Source organism: Gymnoscopelus microlampas (assembly GCF_963454915.1).
Source record: "Gymnoscopelus microlampas genome assembly, chromosome: 23".
NCBI lineage: Eukaryota > Metazoa > Chordata > Actinopteri > Myctophiformes > Myctophidae > Gymnoscopelus > Gymnoscopelus microlampas.
This window is the reverse complement of record NC_139960.1, coordinates 22,004,698-22,018,254: the sequence shown is the minus strand read 5'-3', so window position 1 is coordinate 22,018,254 and position 13,557 is coordinate 22,004,698. Positions and strand designations below refer to the sequence as shown.

At 44.0% G+C, this 13,557-nt stretch overlaps 1 protein-coding gene across 3 annotated transcripts in view; it reads right to left on the bottom strand.

Moving 5' to 3' along the window:
• Window positions 1-13,557, bottom strand: part of pacsin2 (protein kinase C and casein kinase substrate in neurons 2) — a 39,757-nt gene that overhangs the window by 8,047 nt on the left and 18,153 nt on the right. For 2 of the 3 annotated variants that reach the window (XM_084049713.1, XM_084049715.1), the window contains exons 5-9: window positions 10,395-10,547; window positions 9,647-9,822; window positions 5,683-5,803; window positions 3,911-3,958; window positions 981-1,114 (exon numbers count right to left, since the gene is read on the bottom strand). In XM_084049713.1, the coding sequence (XP_083905839.1) occupies window positions 981-1,114; window positions 3,911-3,958; window positions 5,683-5,803; window positions 9,647-9,822; window positions 10,395-10,547 (632 nt within the window). The remainder of the gene's footprint in view (window positions 1-980; window positions 1,115-3,910; window positions 3,959-5,682; window positions 5,804-9,646; window positions 9,823-10,394; window positions 10,548-13,557) is intronic. The other variant, XM_084049714.1, reaches the window with a different exon arrangement.

The following is a 13,557-nucleotide window of genomic DNA, read 5'->3' as shown; positions in this document are numbered from 1 at the left end:
CAAGGCAACTAACTTTGAACCCTAAATGAACCAGTGAATCATGGGTAGTTCTTGTTTCGGTTCAAGGAACGGTGGACAGATGGACGAAGAATAAACCGATGTTTGTATGGCGTCAGTATTGTTAACCTACTACAAGCTCGTAAATCGGCTATTTCCGCAAAAAACTTTGCCCCAGAATAGTGACGGGGCAAGTGGTTAATAGTACACTGAGATCGTTTTTTTTGGAAGTGACTGACTATAGTAAAAAGCCTGACCATCCTTTAGCACTCTGCTACTAACCAACTCTATTAATACCTCGGCACCAACAAGGCCAAATTTCCACATTATTTCTGGCAGGCGTTCAAATATGCGGTACTGGACTGGGGTCTACCGGTCGATGACTCCTAGCCCAGGAATCTGTTACAAAATGTTTGCCGTTGCCTGGGAAACGGCTCCGGGATTTGCACGTCACTCCCGGAGCTTTTCCGACGGAATGTTTTACAAGCCTTCCTCTTGCTGGGGCATAGCTGTACCGTGTGGTTTCACAGGAGCATGGAGGGTGTGTGTGTGTGTGTGTGTAGGGCTGCAACTACAGTATCAATTATTTACATAGCAATTATTCTATCAATTAATCGAATAAACAAATCGATTCATCCACTTAAGCACATTTTATACTTCACAATGTCACACAGAAATAGCCAATCTACAAGCTCACAACCCGGCACGGTGCAAAGTGTTGTGAGCTTGTAGAGCTTCTTTTCTTTTTGGAAAAAAATATATTTTCAATCCCCCTCCCCCAAAATCGTTTAATTAAAATATATTATATATATATATTATTTAATAATCGCTGAAATAGATTAGTTTGATTAACTGTTGCACCACTATGTGTGTGTGTGTGTGTGTGTGTGTGTGTGTGTGTGTGTGTGTGTGTGTGTGTGTGTGTGTGTGTGTGTGTGTGTGTGTGTGTGTGTGCGCGCGCGCAAGCAAGTGTGAATGTCTACCTGTTGCTGGTTTTGGCTGGCTGCACTGGTTGATCTGACCCTGTCTGACTGATACCAGTCAATGTGACTCCATCTGTCGGCCTCTTCTTCGTCTCTCGTCTGCTCAGCGTCCGATTCAGATCTACAGACCAGTCCTAGAACGAACACACACACACACACACACACACACACACACACACACACACACACACACACACACACAGACAGACAGACAGACAGACAGACAGACAGACAAACACACACGAACACGCACACACACACACACACACACACACACACACACACACACACACACAAACTTAAGTACTCAAACTTGAACCATGCCATGAGTACTTGTAGACCAATTCATGCATGTTTTGACGATTCAGCGTGGCTCTACGGATGGCCCCATATCCAGCAGCACAACACTGATACGTTAGAGCAGGGGTTCTCAAACTGGGGACCTCTAGGGCTTTTGAGGGGGTTCCAGGTGGGTCCCCACACCAGCAAAAACGAGGAAAGTTTAACCACCTTTAGCCTATTTTACACTTTGGCTATTCATCTACAAGCTCACAACACGTCGGGATGCAACACGGTGTGAGCTTGAAGATCAGCTATTTTCCAAACATTTTGAAAAACTTCTGACACAAATCCTCTCTTATGGGGGTCCCTGGCACAAATATTTTTAGATGGGGGTACATCAAATTGGGGATCCTTGACATGAAATTGTTTAAGAACCACTGCATTACAGGCACTGCATTACACTGCAACACACACTCCAACACAACTCCAAACTCTGCACTGTAAAATCCTGTTTTTTAATAAAGTGTATGGCTGCCATGGCAGAAAAAGAAGAAAACATCAGTATCACAAGTTTATTGTTATAACTAGATGTTTTTCATGTTATAACAAGATATTTTCTTTTTATTATTATTATTATTTTTTCTCCCCAATTTATGCCAATTGATTCCTCCCCACACACATTTTTTTGTTGTCTCCACTGTTGTATCCTACTGACTCACCTGCCAGCAAGGAGCCCCCGCCGGGAGGACGTAAAGCCTTCGTCCTACCCCTCCCGCCCAACACTCTCCGCTGACAGGTGCCGCCCCAGCCCGTAAGAGTACGTGCAATGACCAATATCACCCTCCCCGGCGACTTCCCTCCCTTGAACAACGGCCAATTGTGTTTGCATAGATGGCCAACAAAGCCGGTTGCACCACGGTGGATTCGAACCCACAACCTCCGTGGTGGTGGGCAGGGACTTTTTTACCACTGCGCCACCCGACATGACATACAGACATATCTTGTTGTAACAATGTACTATTTATCTTGTTATTGAAACATTTCACATTATTATGCATAATTATGCATTAGGCATAATGAAATGAAAATATCTTTATTATGCTGTATCAATAAACTTTTCACGGTATACATTACACATTATGGCAACGCTGAGTGTGTACAAATACAGGTTCATTTGGTTACATGTGTACACTCAAGTTACAAATGTTTAAATTAACATTGAGGATTGTACTGCGGGTTAATTGTTTTGCTTTTTGTACTCGCAAACATTCTCTCAGGGCTGAGACTTTTGCTCTGGAGTGTCATTGCAACATTGCGTGTGAGTGTGCATGTGTTTGTTAATACAGCATAAGCCTGATATTATGAAAGACATGAACATGTGTCCAGCACAGAGACACCCACGGAGACATCACATTTCACCCAGAGAACAAGGTCAAACACCAGTGGTCTCATTGGTAAGGTACTGTATATGGACAGCTCAGAAACCTGCCTACCAATGACATCATCGACACGGATTCCAAGCTAATACAAACTACAGCCTTTCTCTTCCTACAAAGTTACCATGGAAAGGACATAAGATGTCACTAGTAGGCAGATTTCTGAACTGTCCACAGTCCTCCTCTGAGACACAGAGTGATAAGACAGAAATGGCCCCATCTTAAGTTACAATTAGTAAGTGCTCCTTTAACCACATTAACCCCAGGTGTCCCCATTCTTGGATAATTTCCCCAATAGTTTCAAAGGTTTTTCACATCTTTAAATACACATTTAAATAAAAAGCTAAAATAACCGATCTATAAGTTTGACTTTTTGCTATTTGTCGAATAGGTTTTAAGCGGCTAATCCAGTAAAACCTACTGAAAGCTATTATACCTCTAATCAGTGTGACCTCTAAGTCTCCTTGAGTCCTCCCTTATCCCCTCAGATCTAGCAGCCCTTTCTTTGTTTGTTCCAGGCCTTTGAAATCCTCAGTAGGTCAGATAAGATGTCTGCTGTCTCCTCCAGTGACCTCCGAGGGTCAGTGACATCACAACGCCGCTGGCTATCATGTGAAACTCAGCAGGGGTCACAGAGGGGTCAGAGGGGACAGAGAATAGAGGAGGGGCGGGGTTGTGTGTAACCGTGTGTGTGTGTGTGTGTGGGGGGGGGGGGTATTCTGAGAGATTCTTGGAATTGAGACATCCAGGAAAACATACATAAACATCCAGCATTTTTGAGGGGAAAGGGAAGGCCGCTCGCACGCACGCGACAAAGTTCAATGGACAGCGAGCATAGTCGGGACATAAGTCCTGTTCTCTTCTTCATATTCTGAATTGACCAACAAAAAACTAAAACAAAAACACTGAATCCTTTGTAAACACACCCACACACACAAGCATCTGTGAAACACACGTAAATGCAAACAGCGAGGAGTTAGTGACAGTGCTGTGCATGGAGGTGAAAAATAATGTGTGTATATATATATATATAATATATATATATATATATATATATATATATATATATATTATTTTTTCTCCATATACAGTATATATACATATATACTAATATATATATATATAAACACTATATATACACATATGTATATAAATATATATCCCTCCCCCAGTGGCTGTTGTGATGGAACAGTCCTTCCATGCAGAACTCACTACAATGGACCTTCTCATATGGTAGCGAGGCTTGGACCAGTCCACATTCTGTCAGACAGGGAGGGGGATGAAATGGCGGGTTTAGTGAAGTCCCGACAGTCATATCACACAGAGAAAGCAGGATGATTTCAAGGGAGAGCTGGAGGAATGTTAAAAGAGGATCAAAGCAGCGCCGAGTGAAGGCTCAGGGATTGAGGCTAGTCGCATTTTGGTCCACATAATTTCAGCAGATTATTCAGATTACTATTTATTCATTTAGATTGTAAAATAGCTTCAGGATCCTGCAGAATTCCCTAGGACAGTGATTCTCAAAGGACCCCCAGTTTGATATGCAGTAGGCAACAGAACCTCATTTCATACCATTTTCTATATCTGGGACCCCAATCTACACTGTAAAATCCTCAGTGCTCATTTAACTCTGAGAGTTACAGACCCTAAAGTGTCCATTTGGACTCCTGGTGGTCCCTGGACCCGATGTTGAGAAACAATGTTCTAGGAATCTCCTACGGTACGTTCTATTATAGCCACAATTAAATAGTCTGAAATCAGTGATCAAACTGAGAAATCACAGTAATAAATAACAGATTTGGGATACAAGAACAGTATCTATTCACTGGGGATAACTGCAGAACAGGTTTGCCCACAATGCCTTGTTTTTTTATACTTTCGAGATGGCTTCAAGTAATGTTTGTTAAATGTTCAAAAGTAGTTTGACAGGTTCTGTCAATGAGGCATCTTTGTGTGTGTGTGTGTGTGTGTGTGTGTGTGTGTGTGTGTGTGTGTGTGTGTGTGTGTGTGTGTGTGTGTGTGTGTGTGTGTGTGTGTGTGTGTGTGTGTGTGTGTGTGTGTGTGTGTGTGTGTGTGTGTGTGTGTGTGTGTGTGTGTGTATATACATGTGACAGAGAAGATAAGCCCTGGGGAGACAAGTTGCCAAACACACTTTCTAACAATGCCGTCCTGTGTGCTCCCCAATTACTCAACCTTTCCCTAACAAACACTATTTTTCCACAAACCAAGAGTGAACCGTCCCAATAAACCAGCTCTGTCTGCAGCATCAGCCGCTATAAATCCTGGAGCTGCAGGCTCACACACGCACCAAACGTCTTTTCCTCTCTTTCGCTTTCGCCTCTCTCTTTGGATGATCACATAAAACACATCGCTCCTTATGCCACTCTCTTGACGGCACTGGGTTGATTTACTTTTGTCTTCTGGTGCCAAAAGATGTGCTTCAAGGACCAGCATGAAACTAGGCCGTAATTCCCGCAGACTGATGGGGGAAAAGCTATGAGCTATGGAAAAGCTACCCTATTTTTTGACATTTTTCATAAACCATTCAAATCTTCCTTTCTCTAGACTCCCTAAAACTTTATTTTCTAGTGTACCCCCGCTACTACTGTACAATAGTTTTTCAGCAGAGTATGACACAAAACATCTTTCCTGATAGAGAGAAATGTTTGTGCTTCTGTCTTAGCTTTTTTATTATTTCAAATTGTTTTGGCTTTAAAATCACTGTTCTAGACGAGACGCATTACATCACTCCTCCCATCCCAGGGCAGACTTTTGCCTGATTCATACGTACTGTAGTTGTACGCGGGTGTCTCGCACCACAAATAGCAGATATACAAGTTCACAATGCGGCGCAGGGCAAAGCGTTGTGAGCTTATAGATCAGTTGTTTTTGGTGCGCGACACACACGTGCAACTACTGTACAGTACATATAAATCAAGCAGTGGCTCCTTATCTACCATCAGCAGCAAGCAGACATGCTATACCTCAAACTGGGGCCAGTTCATGGGCATGCCTGGTCCGTGGTTGGACCGGAACCACTTCAGGTCTTCCTCTGCGTCGGAGGCAGATACCGTGTCTTCCAACGTGTGGTAGATTGTCTGGAATCTGTGGAGAAAGAAGGACGACGCTTTATTTGCCACTCAATGTCTGACATCTCAAACATCTGCAGAAATAGTCACAGAAAGCCATGAGGTAAGTGGATACGAGCTTCCAGCTTTGTGGAAATTCAATTGGCCACATCAAGATAGTCATAAATATACTACACATTTAGATGAATGGACATCTGAATAATCAGGCAGAACCTGCACTGTTATTTTAGGCTTAAACATAGGGGGGAATCGAGCCTTCTCTGATGTTGTCCTGAAAAAGTGGAATGAGCTACCCCGATGTTAAGCTAGCCCACTTACTGTCCATTTTGAGAGTTTTACTTATTTTTAATGGGTTTATTTGTGTTTTATTATCTTTATTTTTCTCTGGTTTTACTATGTTTTTGTGCGTTTTTTCACTTTTCATTGTTTATGAATGTACTATATCTAACTATATAAATGGCGACCGACTTCCGCACCCTCGGTGTCCACACCCCACAGCTCTGTTATCGAATAAACAACGCACCGCCAGACCACATGTCGCCAACTGACTCGCCACGGCGGCCGCGCTGAATTTACGCCTCGCGTAGGGGACATCTCACTGTTCACTACACCTTTTCCACCGCGCAACATAATTAATTCTACTCACCAAATGTCGGACAAAACGGAAGGGGAGGCAGCTTCGTACCGTTTACCGTGCGCACGACCTCATCACCACAACAGCAGGCAGCCGCTGCGGGGTTTTTTTCCTTTTTTTCCAAACTTTTTTTTTGGTCACCATTTTCTCCAGGCACCATTTCTGGTGTAACGTCGGGTGTTTCTTTTCACCAGCCAATCACCTTTCACGTTGCCACGTCCGTTGCCACGTCGCGCTGACGTACGCTAAACAAGCGCTGCCGTGCGCACAATGCAAACGAGCCCAAAGGCGCGCAAAAATAAGCCGACCATTGCTTAGACACAAAGTCAGACCTGGCAACGCAGCCTACGCCAATCATGTGTGAGAGATCTACAAGCTATGGGGCAGAGACGCCACCGTATCTTAGCAACAACTACAGCGCTCACTCTCATTGGTCGTGTGACGCTAAGAGCAGTCTCCAGACAATGGCATCGCAGACAGCTTGCTGTTACTGCTGTAGCCATCACAGGCAGTTGCAGCACGACGGACAGGGCGCTGTGATAGCTGCCATGTCGCTAACGCTAACCTGGTTGTCATGCCTGCAGCGGCTGTGCAATCACTTTGTCAACAATGCACGTTCGTGTGGTGAATGTCTATATTGCTGCTCAGTTCGTCCATTGTAGATGGTGTATGTTTGTGTGTGTCTTCTGGAGAACTATGTAGCTCCACAGCAACTACAGTAACTCACGTAATGGCAGGACCGCCCCGTGCAACGCATGTTAGCCTGCATTATGGTCATGTAGTAATTTCAGATAATTTCGCTCCGATTAGAGCAGTGTTTATCAACCCTTTCACGCCGCCCCCCCCCCCCCCCCCCCCCAAATACACGTACTTGATCTGGGACCCCCCCATTCTGTTTGACTCCGTTCCACAAGTAAATATTGTGAAAATAGCCGATCTACAAGCTCGAAACGCCTCACGTTGAGAGGCTTTGTAAGGTTGTAGATCGGCTACTTTCTACATGATTGCCTCTTTCTTACATTCTTTGCCAATGTGGCCCATGTTTTCATAGCATAGTTTATTGACTACTTCTGTTGCAGAAATGGCCATTTCCTTTACTTTCGGTTTTTCATTGTCTCCGCCAGGCCGAAAGGCATGGCGCAAGACTATGTTTCACCCCCTGTCCGTCCGTCTGTGATAGCTAATCTCTCACATCGTTGACTTGATCGCAGCAAAATAACAGCCCGATGTGGAGAGTCAGTGAGAGCTGGATAAACGACGTAAAATGTGTCAAAAGGAGTCTGTACGGCTGTCGATAAATGAACACATCACGTCGGTGGGAGAGGAGATATTGTGTCTTTTGGACAAACAGCAGCGTGGTGCTGATGTTTGTTGTGTGAAGCAGCTTAATGTCAGAGTGTTTGTGTTGGAGCGCCTCAGTGCGGCTGCAGAGTTCATGTGCAACCTCTTCCAGAGAGACACAGAGACACTAGAAACTCTGCTGGGGAAAAAAAACACTGCTGGCCATTGACTTTCCTATGGACATTGATCTACACACTGCAGGTATATCTGCTACACACACAACATCAAACTACACACTGCAGGTATGATGCAGCGTTTGCATTACAGCCAGCATGCCAGCGTAGTTCCCATATGGTTTCAAGGTGGGCTAAACCATATGGACCCCATGTCAGCAATGTCAGCGGCATCCACTTCAGTCCCAACTGCGATGCCCATGCAGGCTATAAGTAGCTTCTACCTGGCCCTTAGGTGGGCCCCAACTAGCCATGTTTATGTGGGACCAAGGCGGGTCCTAACTGGGTTTGCCCATGCAGGCTTTAACTGGGTTCTACCTGGGCCCTAGGTGTACCCTAACCAACCACAGTGCAGTGCCCATCGCTCCAATTGTTGTGACGTCAGGCCTCTCAATACTGCACATTGGTGGAGGAGGAGGGGCCGCAGGCCGACCGCACACATCGCTGAACCAATGGTAGCCCACGGATGTTTCCTCTGTGGATTTACAATCTGCCCCTCTATGCCACATATCATCCGCACTACAGGGTCTTCACTGACCGAGCCACGGCCCCACTGACCCTCATGACGCTACGCCACTTAAACGTGCGGCAGCATGCGCTGGGTTGCCAGGTTTGCACAGCCTGCGCCAGAAACAAGCAACCACCTTCATGAAAAAACAAAAAACACCGAAATGGTCCGCAATGTTCCAGGGGTGTCCCCGCGCGTCCCAACACTCCACAGGGGGTCAGTGGACCATCAGGGGGTCCGCGGACACCCTGTGGACCCCCTGAAACATAACAAATATTATTTCTTCAAATTTTTTCCTTTTTCAAAAAAACTTTTCCACAGTTTCACTCCGGCGATTTGGGTCCCCCAATATACACACGGCCACGCTGGGCCCCGTGCGCGGCTGGGGTTGAGGGGGGCGTAGCCCCCCGAAACTCTAGTAAATAAAAGATTGGATTGGATCTTCATTACAATGTATTTCAGTGCTTGGGCGACTGTTAACAGGATAGCCATGGAAAATTATTTTGTGATGGCACATTTCTCTGTCTGACCTATGACTGTGTGAAACTTGTGTTTGGAAACGTTGGCCAAAGCTCCAGGGCGGCCTAGACTCTTCCTCATGGCTCCCCAACTGTGGAATGACCTCTGACCTTCCTCCATCAGTTAAGTCCCTCTGGATAAGAGCATCTGCTAAATGCCTACATTCTCTGTCTGCAATGGAGAGTGATCCCTGTAACCGTTTGGTTGGTAGCGTCTGTGTGTGGGCTGTGTGTAGTGCATGTATGACATCTGATGGTGGTGGTATACAGTTAGGGCTGCAACTATAGCTTATTTTCTTTTTATTGTATTGATAACATTTTCAATTAACCCATTAAAACCGGGAAAGCATCTGTGTCATTTTATATTTTAGTCTCCGTCGGGTGGAAACCTCACATATCCAAAACTGTTACTTTTCAGGCTTCAAATTAGCAAAAGTAGCAGATCTACAAACTCAAAACGCATCGCTGCACGCCGCATTTCGAGCTTGTGGATTTGCTACTTTTGATGCTTTTGTGTGACGCTGTAGTGTGATCAGGTATATATAGGTATCGATTTGTAATAATGATTGTATTAAATTATCGCTTATTTGTGATCATCGATTAAATCGATTAGTTCCATTAACTGTCACACCCCTGTATACGGTGCTTGGCCACCGATTGATGGAGAGTGGGCCGTGTGTCTTACTTGTGATTGGTGGAGAGGTCGAGGTGCTGTTTGACCTCCAGTAGCAGCTCTCTGAAGAAGCGGATGCGTCCGTCTTCAAACTGCTGCCACTGCTCAAACACCTGCTCCATGTTCTCCATGTACTGAGGAGTCACCTTGTCCAAGTCCTCCAGAGACTTCTCATAACGTTCCTTAGTCTGATGGATGAATGCACACACACACACACACACACACACACACACACACACACACACACACACAATAAATTAAATTCAAAATATTCCAAAATGTTTTGAGACTGTTTTCAAAAATAGAAGCTCACTTGTATATCTGCTAATTTTGAATAGCCAACACCTGTGCCCCCTCCCCATCGCAAAACATTTTCTCGACGGATCTGAGCAAATCACTCATATCACCCATTTCGGTTTCAAAACGGCAAAATGTGCCGAAAGTTTGCTGTATTTTATACAAGTCGTGGGTGGTGATGTGGGTTGTGACGTGTTACTTGACATAGTAACTGTAATAGATTACATTGGCTTCCAGTATAACATTTTTGTTTTTAAAAGTTAATTATTTCAAAAAGAATAAAACCTTATTTGGTCTCACACACACACACACACACACACACACACACACACACACACACACACACACACACACACACACACACACACACACACACACACACACACACACACACACACACACACACACACACACACACACACACACACACACACACACACACACACGGTTTGTAGAGTGTTACCTTCTGAACTTCCTGCTGGCATTTCTCCACCTTGTCTTGGAGCTTCTTCAGGGCGTCTGGGTTGCTGTTCTCCAACTTGCTGCTGTTTTCCCGGCTACTCGCCAGCTTCTCCTCTTTACAGGCTGAGTGGTACGACTTCTTCGTCGTCTCCACCTGTAGATTAGGTTCATAAACTTTTTTTAAGTCAAGGACCCCTCAAATTGATATGTACTGCGGAGGCCCTATTTGAAAAGGTTTTGTGCCAGGGACCCGAGAAGAGAAGTGAAGAACCACCAAGCATTAAGAATCTGGGAACAACAGAGTGAGGCTCTGTCAAGTGAATAAATAAAGAAGGATAAATAACTAGTTAAGAAGAGCGTGTAATGGTTCAAAGCTTTATGTGAATTATGAATGCAACAAAAGCAGTTAACCACTTTGTTATTGCTGAATTAAAATGACAACAGAGAGGAAGTGGGAAGGCGACCCTGGCTGTGTCCCAAATCATTCACTCATTCCAGTGAATTCACTCATACTCCCAACTCCCCACAGTAGGGAGACACACTAGAAAAGGTGAACTTCTTATGCTGTCAGCTTGCTTTAGGTAGCAACTTGGGCAGCTTTCATAAAGGAGTTTGCAGCCTCCAAATGTGATGACATTGGGGTGGGGGCGGCTACCTTGAGCCACCCTCCGACCTACACAGGTTAGATATCTCGGAGGCGCGTCCTTACCTTTGAGTAGTATTTTACATGGTACCTACACACCAAAAAATACGGTATGATAATAAAGTAACTGTTTAACCATTAGTATTAGCCGATTACAAATCTCTAAATAAAAAAATGTTTGCATTTGCAAGACATAAAAAAATAATATATATATATATATATATATATATATATATGTATATATATATATATATATATGTATATATATATATATATATATATATATATATATACAAATATATATATATACATTTTATAAAAAAAAAAAAAAATCAGAACCCAAGATATCATGATTTGAAGATTTGCTGCTCCATTCACTTCTTGTTTAACTTCTTACTGAAAAGGCTGTATCTCGGTTCCTGAGCGTTTTTTTTTACAATGAATTTTTGGCTCTGGCACTGGGACAACACAGCCAGAAATAAGTCTGGCACTGAATGAGTTAATAGTTACCGGTTAAACCGTAGTAGTAGTAGTGAAAGTTTTGGGACATAGGCCATGTCATGGTGATAGTTGTTCTGTTGTTTGTTCTGGCTCAGGGCCACGGCAGCCGTGTCTGTTGTACCAATCATATGTCCTCTGATAGAAGACACTTAGAGAACAGACAGAACCTTCGGTCCAACACTTCATAGAACAGGCAGTTGTGTGTGTGGGTGTGTGTTCAAGCATAGACAGCTTACAGTACAGTAAGTGAACTTTAGCTGTAGTTGTGAGGACAATTTTTCTGGTCCTCACAAGATAAATGATTGCTTTACGGTAAAAAAGAGAAGGCTTAAATGATTGGGGTTGGGGTTAAGGTTCGGATTAGGTATTTAGTGGTTAGGTTTAGTTGTTGGGTTTGAAGTTATACCTGGTTTATCTTTAGTTGCGTGCTGGTGTCATGCACCGAAAACAGACTATTTCCGGCTTTAGTCTTAGGGTTAAAAACTGCAGAAATGGAGTCCTATAAATGTTGATGTCCTCACAAGTATAGCAATACAAACGTGTGTGTACTGTGTATTGACCGTGTGCCAACGTCAATTAGCGCCACCTACTTGTTTTCTAGAACAATTAATTAGCCCGTTTCCCCACTGGACCTCCCCCCCCCGTCTCATAAATCACTAAATCGCTATGGCTACAAAAACTGGACCAGCGTGTCCCCGCCCCGCTCCGCCCCCCCCCGGGAACAACACCAGGAAGTCACCGTCTCCCTGTGACTTCACTCACAGGAAGAGCGGCAGAGAGACAGGAAGTCACAGAATGTCAAATAGCTAAGCGTGTGCACTGCACACGCACTACCCGTGTGTGTACGTACATACAGACAGACAGACATATGTTCTCACACGCACACGCACACACACACACACACACACACACACACACACTGTAGTAAACATGCTGCTAAAATATACAGTACATAAACATTTGCAAATACTGTATCTGTGAAAAGGATAAAACACAATAAAGCTTGAGAGCTTATTTCAATGTTGAAATATTTTGCCTATAATGGCATGCCCAAAATAGGGATGCCAGGGTTAATGTGGTCAAATAAATATTGAATAATAATTAGAAAATAACTAGAAAAAGTGCTCCTTGGAGCACAGGTCTCTGCCAGGTCAGGTGGGTTATTGTGGGCCAGCAATGTTAAGAATGCAGTCATTATAGAGGTGAGTGGAATCTGTAGAAGTTGAGGGATTAATGGTGAGGAAGTTATTGCACAGACACAATATATTGATTTGTGGGAGTGTAGAATATAGTTTTGTGTTTGAGTTACTGTTAATTGTGATATGAATGTGAAGTGGCTTGTTGCAAGCAGGATGGAATATGAAAAATGGGACAGATCCATCTTGATCACTTGACTATAGAGATAAGAGAGAGTGTACCGATTTGCGTGATGTTTGGACAAAATCTGTAGGAGTACTGTGTTTTGCAACAATCCGCCTCCTGGTGGCGCTATAAAAGGCTGATGTGAAAAATGCAGGGCAGAGGTCTTTCCTTGGTCTTTATGGAGTGTGTGTGCAAAGTTTTAAACAGGTCGGTCCAGTTATAGGTAAAAACGTGAATCGACCCGTTATGGCACCACCATGAGGCTGATTTGAAAAATGTAGGGTGGCATTTCTTCCTCGGCCTAGTGGCAATGTGCGTGCGAAGTTTCACGGCAATCGCACGCTGCGTTCTGATTTTAGGCATTTTGTTCATAACGGAGCACTCCTGCAATCTTTGGAAGCTAATCTTAGTCAATCAGGATGGAAAAAAAAATGTTTAGGAAGAATCACATTGATTGGGCCGGAGATTAGCTGTTGACAGACAGACAGACAGACAGACAGACAGACAGACAGACAGACAGACACACACACACCTGTTAAATGTCACTTTTGTCTCTGACAGGTGCTCAAGGAAACTGGGTGCTGGTTTGGCACAGCATGGTGTTTGGTTTGGTTATATTTAGGTTATAGACCACAGCCACCCACTTCCTATCTTTGAC